Source organism: Pholcus phalangioides, unplaced genomic scaffold (assembly GCF_987345545.1).
Source record: "Pholcus phalangioides strain wild (caught in Gottingen) unplaced genomic scaffold, Ppha-v1.0 ptg000015l_1, whole genome shotgun sequence".
Lineage (NCBI taxonomy): Eukaryota > Metazoa > Arthropoda > Arachnida > Araneae > Pholcidae > Pholcus > Pholcus phalangioides.
In genome coordinates this window covers 86,888,527-86,902,747 of record NW_028301608.1, presented here as the reverse complement: position 1 = coordinate 86,902,747, position 14,221 = coordinate 86,888,527, and the positions used below count along the sequence as shown (strand labels likewise).

The 14,221-nt window shown below is 33.1% G+C and overlaps 1 protein-coding gene across 8 annotated transcripts in view; it reads right to left on the bottom strand.

The window, feature by feature from the left end:
• The window catches only part of LOC149076942 (uncharacterized), a 341,983-nt gene that overhangs the window by 10,753 nt on the left and 317,009 nt on the right, over positions 1-14,221 (bottom strand). For all 8 annotated transcript variants that reach the window (XM_089244666.1, XM_089244668.1, XM_089244665.1 and 5 more), the window contains 13 exons: positions 13,916-14,082; positions 12,916-13,182; positions 11,595-11,711; positions 10,769-10,918; positions 9,225-9,500; positions 8,176-8,442; positions 5,044-5,322; positions 4,595-4,786; positions 2,227-2,340; positions 1,422-1,533; positions 1,102-1,274; positions 681-965; positions 316-467 (listed from right to left, as the gene is read on the bottom strand). In XM_089244666.1, the coding sequence (XP_089100792.1) occupies positions 316-467; positions 681-965; positions 1,102-1,274; positions 1,422-1,533; positions 2,227-2,340; positions 4,595-4,786; positions 5,044-5,322; positions 8,176-8,442; positions 9,225-9,500; positions 10,769-10,918; positions 11,595-11,711; positions 12,916-13,182; positions 13,916-14,082 (2,551 nt within the window). The remainder of the gene's footprint in view (positions 1-315; positions 468-680; positions 966-1,101; positions 1,275-1,421; positions 1,534-2,226; positions 2,341-4,594; positions 4,787-5,043; positions 5,323-8,175; positions 8,443-9,224; positions 9,501-10,768; positions 10,919-11,594; positions 11,712-12,915; positions 13,183-13,915; positions 14,083-14,221) is intronic.

The following is a 14,221-nucleotide window of genomic DNA, read 5'->3' as shown; positions in this document are numbered from 1 at the left end:
ATTTTATCCAAATCACGCAACCTCATAACCCAAAAGCTTGTGTGTGAGCCTAGCATCCCCCCCCCCCCCACACTCATTAAGACAGGTTTGACTGCAGAGAAAGAAAGCCAATTGTTGGCAAGGTGAATACGAAGTTATGCAGTTTGTCTGAGAGTCTTTGTCATACACACTACTCATATTGCAAGAAATATGTTGTTTACCAAGTCAAAATCTGTTGAAAAATTCTAAAATATTTGCTTGTCCTCAGAAACACTTGTAAACCAAGTTACTCATAATCCAAAGTTTCGCTGTATAGCAATGAAATTCTATGGTTACCTCCATCCATATTTTTCGCCTGACTTCACAGCGTTCAATGATGTATGAAACAACTTCTGATGCGCCAACCTTAGGTGGCTGCCAACTGATTGTAACCGAATCTTTCTCAATTTTATGGAATGCTATTGGTCCTTCAGGAGGAAGAGGTTTATCTAAACAAATAACATTTCAGAAAAAAATCAATAAGTGAAGTTTTTTTTTTGACAGTCTCATAATATCAGCACGTAAAAAAAAATTGAAACTATTTCACAAAATTTAAACTTCCACAAATTTGTAATTACAGTATAAAAACAAGCATTTTCAAGAGAAACAGCACAGTTAATGGAAAAAGTTTTGAAAGGTTCCTTGAAAGCGATTTTTGTTACCTAAAACGTATAACTTGAAGTCATATTTAACAGTTCCAGCAGGATTCGAAAGCTGCAAAGAGTATGTGGCACTATCAGTATTCTCAGCACTTCGAATAGTAATTGAGGTGCTATCTTCTCTCACTTGAACCAAGGTGTGCTTCGTTGATTCCAGTACTTTGCCATTCTTCATCCAAACCATTTCTGGAAGAGGATGACCACAAGCTTTAACATTCAGTATATACTCATGAGTTGATTTGATGCGCACATTCTTCATCTTTTCATCAAATACAGCAGAGGGTGGTTCTGGAAAGAATGAATACAGTTTAAAAATGAAATTAATTTAAATGATTAATTAAAATGGTTTTTTTAATATTATCAACAAATATATAATATGCAATAGTATTAGACAGAGTTATATCTTATTTCTTTGTCTTTCTACCTTGAATTTTGAGTTCAGCAGATGTTTCCACAGTTCCCAGATTGTTTGAAGCTTTGCATGTGTAAGTACCTGCGGATTTCTCAGTAGTCTCAGTAATTCTCAAAGTTGCCACCTGGTTTTCATACGTTGTAGTAATATTTTTCAAAATAAGGAGGTCTTTGCCATTCTTCAACCTGAAAAAATTAAAATGGAGGAAAAAGTAAAAATAAATAAATAAATGCTAACAAAATTAAATAATCATTATTTAAAAAAGTGTGGTTTTTGTTGGGTAAATGACAGCCCACTCAAATAATGTTTTTGCAAGTTCATGTGAAACTTACCATTTTATTGTTGGTAAAGGTTGACCGCTGACTCTACAGCTCATGCTAACTGGTGACTTCAGTCCTGCAACTGTTGGTTTCAGATGCTCTACAACAGTAGGTGGCTCACCAGCTGAAAATATGGAGAAAAATTGCCATAAAAAATAATCATGACTTATTAGATATTACATAGAGTAATTTCAAGGCCTATTAAAACTCACAGATTCATATATTTTAAATATGGTCATTTGTTTTGCCGCAGCTTGACCTAATTGGTCCTTGCGCCAATAAAATCTAAATCCAATCCAATCCATATATTTTAAAAAATAAGGATTTTTAGTATAAATTATGGATTGCAGCATCATACTATCTGACTTTTTTTTTCCTGGGAGAGGTTGGATTAAAAATGAATATTTAAAAAAATTAACTACAAGAATTTTTTTTTCAAAGATAACAGATGACTGTATGGAGGCGAGTAAAAATACTCAATTTTTTTTCTCAAATTGCCCATTTCTCACGTGACCAATGCCCTTTTTTATCCCTTAAGATTTTCATTAGTGGTGATACATATAATTACCAAAAATTTGCATGATCAGATTGTAGATTATAGACAGAAAATTGTGGAACACATTTTACGAAATTAATTTTTGACAGTAATAAATAACTATAATGAAAAAAAAAATAATGATAATTCTCCATATTTTTTATGCATGAACTAAAAAACATTAATGAATGACATTCTGGCATCAAGTTAACAATACTTAAACATTTTATCATGATAGTAGAGTAGCATATTTGACGTCAAATTCTATCTGATATTGCTCACCTTTTGGTTCAGAAACTGGAATGTATTTGGTTCCCGGAGAAGGATCACTTTTGCCGACTTCATTGACAGCTATCACACGGAACATGTATTCATTATCCTCTTTCAAGCCAGTAACTGGAACATAATTAAATATTTATTGTGCATTGAAAAAAAAAATTTGACATGAATATTTTTCTAAATGATTTTGCAGCATTTGATTCATTGACAAGCTTTCACACAAACTATCTACAGAGTAACATCTCACTATAGTATTATACACTAAAGAGCCAAAAAAACTGGTACACCTGCCTTTAATATGGAATATATAGGATTATATGCTTGATTTCCGATTGTATACGTAGATTTGTGATCTCGCAATTGATTTTACACTTAGATTATGATTTTACACTTAGATTATGATTTTACACTTAGATTATGATTTTACACTTAGATTATGATTTTACACTTAGATTATGATTTTACACTTAGATTATGATTTTACACTTAGATTATGATTTTACACTTAGATTATGATTTTACACTTAGATTATGATTTTACACTTAGATTATGATTTTACACTTAGATTATGATTTTATAGTTGTTATGATTGTAATGTATGCTTTTTTATGAATAAATTGCCAGAGGTATCCAGTCCGTGTGGACAATGAGCCGATATTGCCATATGGCGATGTGGCCTGGGTATCTTTCGGTTTGACGGTACACCTGCCTAATATCGTGTAGGGCCCTGCAAGCACACAGAAGTGCCGCAACACGACGTGGCATGGACTGGACTAATGTCTGAAGTAGTGCTGGAGGTAATTGACACCATGAATCCTGTAGAGTTGTCCATAAATCCGTAGGAGTAAGAGGGGGTGGAGATCTCTTCTGAACAGCACGTTGCAAGGCATCCCAGATATGTTCAATAATGTTCATGTCTGGGGATTTTGGTGGCCAGCGGAAGTGTCTAATGTGAGAAGAGTGTTCCTGTAGCAATTCTGGACGTGTGGAGTGTCGCATTGTCCTGCTGAAATTGTCCAAGTCCGTCGGAATGCACAATGGACATGAATGGGTGCAGGTGATCAGACAGGATGCTTACGTACCTGTCACCTGTCAGAGTCATATCTAGACGTATCAGGGGTCCCATATCATGCCAACTGCACACGCCCCATACCATCACAGAGCCTCCACCAGCTTGAACAGTCCCCTGTTGACATGTAGGGTCTCCATACCGGTACACGCCCATCAGTTCGAAGCAATTGGAACCGAGACTCATCAAACCAGGCAACGTATTTCCAGTCCTCAACAGTCCAATGTCGGTGTTGTCGAGCCCAGGCGAGACGCAAAGCTTTGTGTCGTGCAGCCATCGACAGGGTGCATTCATCGGGTGCACATTGTGACAAAAAGTTCTAACACAAGATGACTGTTCTCATCTTTATAGCTTACACAGTTCTAGCAATGACACTAATAGCATCGGTGAAATTCATCCATACAAATACAGATCCTACGTTTTCTATATTTGTATCTTCCTTGATTCCCTGCACAATAATCATTGAGTAATGTACACGGTCGGCCAGCAGGGTACACGAGTGGGCCTTGGGCTCTGAAAGCCCATATCAATGATGTTTCGTTGACTGGTTCGCACGCTGACACTTGTTGATGGCCCAGCATTGAAATCTGCAGCAATTTGCGGAAGGGTTGCACGTCTGTCACGTTTAATGATTCTCGTCAGTCGTCGTTGGTCCTGTTCTTGCATGATCTTTTTCCGGCCGCAGCGATGTCGTAGATTTAATTTTTTACCGGATTCCCGATATTCACGGTACACTCGTGAAATGGTCGTACGTGAAAATCCAAATTTCATCGCTACCTCGGAGATGCTATGTCCCATCTCTCGTGCGCCGTCTATAACACCACGTTCAAACTCACTTAAATCTCGATAACTGCCATTGTAGCAGCAGTAACCGATCTAACAACTATACCAGACACTAGTGTTATATAGGCGTTGCCGACCGCAGCGCCGTACTCTGATTGGTTCCATATCTCTTTATTTGCATACGCATGCCTGTACTAGTTTTTTTGGCTCTTCAGTTTATATGTATATAGTCCAATATTCATCTTATGAAGTTGACTCATTCGATCAAAAAGTTTTTTTATAGAAAATTTGTTGTGGAGAAAAATATTCAATGCAGAGCAAGTTAACAGAAATAAGATACATATATATATATACTTTAACTATCTACAAAATTCTCATGAGGACACTCATATTTCCATTAATTTACTCTACATGGAAAATTATTTCTCTACAACAAATTTTCTATGAAGGAACTTTTTGATAGAATGAGTCACTTCATTAGATGAAGACTGGACTATATTAAATTCCTATTAACTTACCTTTCGTGAATGGTTCAGAAATAGTAGATTTCTCATTGTAAATAGACCATCTGAGTGTACTACGATCATGATATTCAATAATATAGTTAGTTATGGGAGAACCACCATCATTTTCTGGAGGTTTCCAGCTCAGTGTTAATGAATCCTTTCCTATTTCTGATGCTGAAGGTGTTCCTGGTGGTTTAGGTTTATCTAAGAGGAGGCAAAAAAAATGCTGGTTAGTTAATTTTCACGCAGCTTAAAAATATCACATCAAATATAGTTTATTTATTTTTCTAAAATTCACTCATATTGTCTACTACAGCCAACATGACTAGCATTATAGATCAGTATCAAACTACAAAGTGTTGTAATTAGCAACTAGTGCCTTATTTATAGCAATTTTGGTAATACAAAATTGAAAAAGAAATACAAAACAATACTAACTTAAAATGAAAAGTTAACTTTACCTATGATGGATACGTTAAACTCTGTTGCACATTCCCCACATTTGTTGCTGAGCTTGAGAACATAGCTGCCAATATCAGAATCTTCTATTTTCTTTATTGTTAGCGATGTCTTGTTTCCATAATTTTCTACAGTCACCTTCTTTCCAGGTGTTACAGTTTTTCCTTTGCAAAACCATTCAATCTTGGGTGCTGGAAGAGCTACAAACTCAATGTTCAAAACAACATTTGAACTTCGTTTTCCTTTGAAGTGTCTTTGCTCAGTAACCACACGAGGTTGGGCTACAGTATTGACAAAAATATTTTCATCAAAATTATATATGATTCAATTACAATATTTTGTAGTTGAAAGTTTTAATATGGAATAAAATAAAGCTATAGGCAGAGTTTTTTTTTTCAAAATATGAATGACTGATACATACTTCTAGCCATAGATTCTCAAACTTTTTATTTAAATAGCATCCTAAAAATCAATGCATTGCTTAGAGAATCATAACTTCCCTAATTATTACTACCAGGATGATTATGCACATCAATATCTCTTGATAGTTGTAAATGCTAGTTAATATTGGAAACTGCATATTGGCAACTGACTTAATTGCATGTTTTTTGTATCTTATTGAATACACTTGTACTGCTACGCTGACAACATTTCAATTCTGTTTGCTACTTCGTAGCATGAACATGCATCTGCTCTTCATAGTGGAAGAATATATACAGCTTAGGTTTTCAGTATAATTATGAATATTATTAATATTTATATTATTGAACCACTTTAAAATGATAATTATTGAATAACAATGATTATAGCATAAATATTTGTATTTTATCTAGGTTAGGTTTCAGTATAATACAGTTTAGGTTTTCAATATAATTGAATCGGTCAATTCAAAAAGGGCTCATATTCGTGAATTTGAATTTTTCAGGAGAAGCCAAAAATTGAATACGGTCAAAAGAAATGAAGATAATATAATTTTTGGTGGGATAATCTTGAACATATTTCTATGCGTTGACCTAAAATTTAGAATTTTAAAAACTTTCTGAACCGAGATAAAACCAAAAACGTTTTTCAAAAATGACTGGTTGAAAAACAGGAAATAATGAATAAAAAATAGAGTAAAATTTTTACTTGTAATAAAAACATTCATTTTCATTGATAAACACAAACATTATTTAATGTAAATATTTTTACCAGTAAAAAATTGATTAAACATTTTTTATTAATAAAAAAGAAACATTATTTTTTAGCAGTCTTCTTCAGGAGTTTCTGCCGCAAAAGTAGTAAGCCATCGCAGGATTGATTAGTAGAAATCACGATATTCTGCAGGAATGAATATATTAATTTTAATATATAATCAAGAGGAGTTTTGAAGAGTAGCACTAATATTCAGGAATTTTAGGCAAGCTTGAACAAATGCCTTTGGTTCTGGACAAAGAAAATTATTCTTGATAGAGCTGGTTGTCAATGTAAGTTCAAGCCAACACTTTACCTGGTTTCTCGGGGTCGAACTCGTATTCGTGATATTTCGAAACTTAAAATGTTACTTTGTGTTCCTTTAATACGCTTTTTACCTAACTTCTCGAAGACAGCATTTTTTCTTAAAATTGGAGGCAGACTAACTTTTAAAGTTCAAGATGTCAACAGTAGCGACCTCCTTGACGTCAAATTTGTTTACACTAGAAGAGTGAATTATCATTGTTGATGAGTGAAGAGTCTATCTTCTCTTCATATTTTCCTCTTGACAACAGCAAAATCCCTGTCATAGTTATTGAAAGTGTGACAGCGCTGAGGAAAGTACAAGTGAATTTTTATTTTTCTGCTTACTGATAGAGCCAATAGAAATTTAATGATAATACTGTTTCTTTTTTGCCCAAAGCAGAAATCACAAAATAAATGCAGTTCTTTAATTGTATCCGGAACATCTTTCTTAATATAAAGGTTCAAAAATGTTGCCACTTCGTTCGGGTCTTTGAGGGGTTGCTCTTCATGGTAAGAGTATGAGGTACCCTTTTAGTGGTCAAATTGTGGATACAAAAATTCGAACCCATAACTGGCAGCAGTAGAATATTTCCTGAACTAGAAGCAAGGGAAGAGGGAGGTTCAACATGCTGTCAAATGTGATCCCCATGACAGAACTACTTTCTTTACATTTCTCCCTAACTTGCTTGGTTTTAGTAATTAACTTCGATGCTCTTCTTTTGTGAACTATAAGCTTAGCACTGTCCACTTGCTTTGCCACGTCATTTAAATGAGGGTCCTATAATTTGACACCAAATTTTCCTCACACTTGAAATTTACGTTGATTTGAGGTCTCCCAATAGACAAAATGAAATTTTCGTGGAAATATTTCAAAAGAACTTTTACTAAATGGCGTTAATAGCATTATGCTTGTAAGCATCCTCATTCCATATGCCTCTTCTTCGTATCTGCAGCACCTCTTCACTTCCAGATTTGGAACCACTTGTTTATGCATTCATAATAATGAGTAAAAATTGAATCTTGCCCGAAGAAAGAACTACAAGAGAAGTTAACTCAATGATTGTCAAGAGAAAGCTAGATACTAATGCATCGAGTGACAGACCTCAAAACTAATATTTGCAAAGGGCACAAAAAGTTAACAAATATTGGGATCACGGTAGGGGCCAGCATGGGTCATTTCAAAAAGGTCTCATCTCGGGAAAGGTGAGACCTTTTTGAAGGTCGAAATGACTCCAGTTGGACACCTGTCTTTTAAAGCGATAAGAAATCCAGATATGAGCCCTATCCGCATTTACACAATAGATCTACGCCTTTAAAAACATATTTCACAAAAAAAAAACAAGTGGCTGAAAATTGAAGATGAGCCCTTTTCGAAATGACCCATTTAATTACGAATGTTATTGTATTTATTAGTAAACCACTTTAGAATGATAATTATTAAATAACTATAATTATAGCATAAATAATTATATTTTATTATATCATAATTAGTAACAATTATAATAACGATAAATATATTTGGCAAATGGTTCTTTGTACAATGAGAGAGATGAAAGGAAAATATACTTAGTAGTAAAGAGCATAAGATATTATTATAATATACACATTTAGGCCTATGTATAGTTTATTAAATCAGAGTCTTTCAAAATACCAACCTTCAACAACTAATGTAGAAGAGCATGTCTTTTCCTCCAAGACACAAGTGTACATGCCTCGATCATCTAAACTTGTGTCTTTGATAATAAGCCTTCTCCTGCAACCTTCTTTCTCCATGACTAACCTTTCTGTAGGTCTCAAAGTCTGGCCATCTTTCATCCACCGAACTTCAAACGTTTCACGAGTAACCTCCACAATTAGAGTTGCTACATCACTTTCCCTAACAATTACATCTCTCAGCTTCAACGTGAACTCAGCTGATGCCTCTGCAACAAAAATGTACAATCACTGTAGTCTCAATTAAACAGAAATTAACATATATGGTTAGATATAAATAAATACAGATATTTGTATTTACTACATTAAGAACACAAAAGTTCTTTTTTTCCCAACCATTTGGCATATAGATAATTTTCTTACAGAAGTTTATTTATTCCAAAAAAGTATGAGAAAAATATAAAAATTTATTAAAAACCAATCGACTAGAATAATCAATAGATTTGATTGACTAAAAGGTTAACATATTACAGTATTTTAATTTGTATAGGGGGAATCTTCTGATTTTTTCAGCTTTAAAAATTTGGAAAAAAGTTTTTATCAAAGGTTTTTTTTTTTTTTTTTAATTCATCATATAAACCATTAAATTCCTCATCACTTTTGATGAGTAACGCATTACGTTGCTTGATGAACATGAGGCTTGCGATGTTAGAAGTTATGGAGATTTGAGTTTCGAGGAATTGAATAATTTATTAATATCTATTATATAATCTATATATACAAAACTCTCCTGTTTTCAGACCAAATTTTTGGCATAAAAGGGGGGGGGGAGAGTTTCTTATACATATTAAAACACTGTAAGTACAGTATTTTGCTATATGCAATGGTTTTTGAGAATGACTAAACAATTTAATGATTCTCTAATTTTGCAGTGAGAATGTCTTGCATACGACTTAAACTGTAAGTTATCAATGATCTATCATGAAAGATTAACATAATTTAAATTAAAACCTTTAGCTTTTTTTTTTAATTATAAGTGATAATTTCATACCTTGTACTTGGAGCTTGGTGCTGGTTTTGACATTGCCTGCAACACAAGTGTATTCAGCAACATCATCTTTTTGAGCTTTCTTAACCACCATTTTGTAACAATTCTTTTCTTTGACGAAGGTGAACTTGTCTTTGTCTTTCTTTGAAACAGGCTGACCATTCTTCAGCCATTCCACGTCCACATCTGGCCTGGAAAGTTCTACTGTAAAAGTTGCATCAGTATCTTGAGGCACAGTCATTCTTTCTGGAAGTCTTGCTGTAAATTCCACTGTGGGAGCTAAAAATAATAAAGAATTAATGGAAAATAAAAATTACCTAATTTAAATTCAAAAAAGATTGACAGAGAAACTTGACTAATGCTTTTCCACATTCTTGCTACTAACACGTGGCCTCCCTGTGCTTTTGCCTTTACAAAGACAGCCTGTTTCTTCAAATTGGTGATACCACTTTCGAATGCTTTTGTCAGTCGGACTATTTTTTTCACACCATCTACAAAACGCATGTTTGACTAAAATAACAGAATCCGATTTCGCATACTGCACGATGCAAAACAACTTCTCTTCCTGAGAAGCCATTTTTCGTTCTAGCCACCACATATTCCGTACTCAATACAAGCTACGAGGAAAAAAAAATATTTGAGTCGTTCTTCCTTTTAAACCCATTCTGGTACGTAACTGTTTAAAAATAATGAATTTATTAGTCTTTTAAAATACTGTACACACCATTTTGAATAACCCTGTGTATTAATTAAGTTATGATACAAGACATTTTGACATTGGAATAGATCAAATCATTAAATTTGATGTTCCAAATCAATCCTGAAAAAAAAAATTAATATAAAAAATGTAATGAATAAGATTCTATTACGCCATGGGGCCATCATAAGTTTGAGAATTAACTCTCTGTTTCTCCAACAACAACTAGTTGGTATCATCAGGAGATATTAGATGAATCTGACTGAAACAAATAGAACAGAATCAAAACCATTTTTTTGCCAGTTTAACCAATTGAATAATGAAAAAATGCTGCTATTTTCAGACCAACTTGGCTCGATTGGATTGGATTTGCTAGGATCAAGTCAAAGTGGTTTGAAAGCAGCAGTATTTTTTTTCTATGACTGACTTGGTCAAAGCTAATAATTATAGTTCCGATTCTGTTCGGTTCGTTTCAGTAATTTCTATTTAATATCTCTTAATGAAGCCAACCACTGGTATTAAAAGACATTAAGTTGATATCCAAACTCATGATGCCAGTTAGAACAAGAGAATCTTATTACTTGAATGGGGACTCCCAAAACTTAAAAGTGTTTACAAATACGTTTTCACTGATAATACAGTGCTACTGACTCTTGATAAGAAAAAAAATTATATTTATGCATCATGATTTACTGAGGTGCTTTTTAAATAATGGAAATAACAATAAAGGTTTAAATGGAAAATTTGTGCCTATTTTGTTATAGAAGAAAGTTCAAGATTTTGTTTTAAGATACTCATATGACATTGGAGGGAGGAAAGATGGCTTTTGTAAGCAAAATGTTATTCATACCTTCTACAGTAAGTTTAGCAATTCGTTTCTTATCACCTACAACACAAGTGTAGGTGCCCATATCTTCGAAAGATGCATTATATATCACCAACTTTTGCCTCTTTCCATCAATTTTTAACAACATATGCTCACTGAACTGGATCTCTTTGCCTGGAAGAAAAAAATCGGAAGCAAAAAACTCAATATTGCTCCTATGGCAGAAAAATATAGTAATCATTATTTTATAAATGTTAAATATGCACAAAAATTCAAATGAAGCTAGGTATATTTCAAAGCAAAAGTAACTCAATTAAAATATAAATGCTCCCATCCAGGGCCGGTACTAGAAGGAAGCAGGGCAACTGTCCCGGGCAGCAAAATTTAGGGGGGTGGCAGTGTTAGGTGGAAACAAAGAACACATTACAAAATTATCAAATTTTAAAGTTGTGGGGGCAGCAAAATAATGTTTGTCGGGCTGAAAAAATCTTAGTCGCAGCTCTGCTCCCATCTGTTGCACATGAAAAAATTTACATGATTCTCAATTTTTTTTATGAAGATGCTTGACTTAATGAGTTTAAACTTGATTTTAACTTGATGTTTTTTTAAAAAAAAAATTTTTTTCCACCAACTAAAATCTGGAAATTAAATTAAATCTGATATTAAGTGAAATTTCATGACCAAAACTTATCATCATGAGCAATAAAAACTTTGATTTTTATTATTTTTTCAACACTAGCATTTTTGGATGTACAATCTCACTCTCAATAACAGAAAAGGAAGATTTTTCTCTCATGAAAAGTTTATTTATTGTATCACTTCCACACTTTTTAATTGAATTTATATTTACCATTTTTGTACCATCTTGCTCTTGCATCTCCTTTAGTGAGTTCAACTTGGAATGTTGCAGTCTCAGTTTTAGCAACTGTCAGATCAGTCATTTCTCCCTTGAAATCAGGAGGCAATTCTATAATAAATGTAAAAGGAAAATGAATTAATATAACCATTTTTTGAATAGATGAGATCTTAACACAAGCCCATCTTTTCCAACCCCTGAACAACACAAATGACTTAAAATATACTTCTTCATATGCACAAGAGAATTTTTTTTCCTTTAGCATTGGAAGTCATCAATAAGCCATTAGATCAGCCTACTTATTATCTATGAGTGATAGAGAAGTTTAAGGGTTAATACACAACCAAGTCTAGTTCAATACACATAATTTCTGGAAGAAACACATATTATCATACCATAAGCATCACAAGAGCGAAAAGTTTCCTAATGAAATCTGAAATCGGTCAGAAATTAATGTACAAGTCACACAATTGTGGAAATGTCCATGATAATATCTGAAACTGGTCATAAATGTCATATGTTTTGACTTGTTCACTTTACTTTAAAACTTTAAAATATCCAATAGGATGGCATCTGGATTAAAATCTAACTGATTCAAGACGTAATTTTTCCAAAATTTTTAATATGCTGACGATAGAAAGTACATCCTGAACCAACATTGCTAATTTTAATTTAACAATTTGCAAAACATTATTTTAAGAAAACCTTCAGGAATAATTTGCCTATAACTACCTTATTAGCAGTAACGTTAAATGTTTAAAAACAGAACATTCAAACATATAAACACTACAGAACATCTTACAATCAGAATATATTTTCTAGCAAGTACCAATTCATTATGAATTCCTCAGAAAAATGTGTAGAAGGTGCATGTATGGTTAAGTAGTAGTATATCTACCATTTGTCCTTCATAAATTATGGAAAATGTGATTTATCACTGCAAATGTTATAGAGAGGTATCAGATTATAGCAATTTCTTTTTTTGTCACTGTGAAATTATTTTTTGTGTGTGAGTCCATGCATAAATATTGAAATTAATTTTGTTATGTTTGTTTGTGCTGACTTTTTCACCATGCACCAAAACAGCAAAATAAAAATGTTAACAAAATATAGCAGAGCGTAGTGATGTAACAACCAGTAAGAAGAGATACATTTCCCATCTAAAGAATGTTTGACACTAATACTGCATAAATCAATTGATAAATTATCTGCTGCTTAAGATCTTTTTTTAAAAAAAATTACAAAACATTTAACATGCAAGCTTAAAAGAAGAGGGAAACAATTTCAAGTGTCCAAATAAAAATATTATACTAACCTACTACTACAAGATCTGCAGTGCATTCATTTTCTCCCAGCACACAGGTATACTCTCCCTCATCGTTAACCGAGGCATCATTGATTACCAACTTCCTGAAGGAACCATCTTTAATGAATTTGTACTTATCGCTCTCTTTGATTTGCTCGCCGTCCTTGTGCCATGTGACTTCAGCATCTGGATAAGAAACTTGGGTAACAAACAGTGCTGTGTCTCTTTCATTAACCTCAACATCTTTCAACTTTTCTGCAAAATCTACTCCTGTCTCTAAATACAAAAAAAAGGGGGGGGGGGAATGAGTCAAATGCCACTTAAAGTTGACACATGTTGCTATTTGAATGTAGTTTTGAAATTTTTATTTATATTTTCGTGATGTTAATCATCACACACACACGCACAAATTTTGTTATTATACCTCTTACTTAAGAAGTGGAAATAAAAAAAGTTATTACATGATATATCTATTGACCTATACAACAATTTTGTACATAAAAGAAAATACAAGTACCATTTTGTATAATCTCGGTTCAAGACTTTAAAATTAAATCAGACAATTAGCTTTATAAACTGTTCAAACCTTGAGACATACATTACAAAATTCATCTTTGCAGCACAGGCATTTGACAATTTTGAAATATTGAAAATTTACTTCGGCAAAATTCTGCATGCACTAATGTTACTATTAGATTATTTTTTGTATATAATGTATGCAAAATTTGGGCACAAACCGAAAATCAATTTTGTGCAGACAAAAATCTCATGCCAATTTATTGCATTTATTTTTTATATTTATTCCATTATACCAGTTGAACTATTTTGCAAAGGCTTTCTCAAAGTTTTCATTCTTTTTTTTTGGTCATATCATCCCTGGGTTTAGTGTTACTCAGTCTCAACTTCTGTAAATTCTCTTACCAAAAAATTAAAGGTAAAAAAATTGAAAAAATGATTGCATTTGTTTTTATGCCCCAACATAACATTTATAAACTATTGATACACTTACTTTGAACCGTGACTTTAGCTGTATGTTCCACTTTTCCAAAAGGATTTTTAGCAACACACTTGTAGTCGCCAACATCCTTCACAGATGATTTATCTATCACAAGAGTGTGAATTTCCTTGTCATCAACAATTTTGACATCCTTTGATGGCTTGATTTCCTTGCCATTCCTAAATTGCAGTAAAATAAATCCACGATCACATAATATTGGAATATAGTTCAACTTAGGCATTATGCAACTTACAAAGGTGTTCAACTTAGGAATCATACAACTTACAAAGGTGTTCAACTTGACAGGTTTTAGTGCAT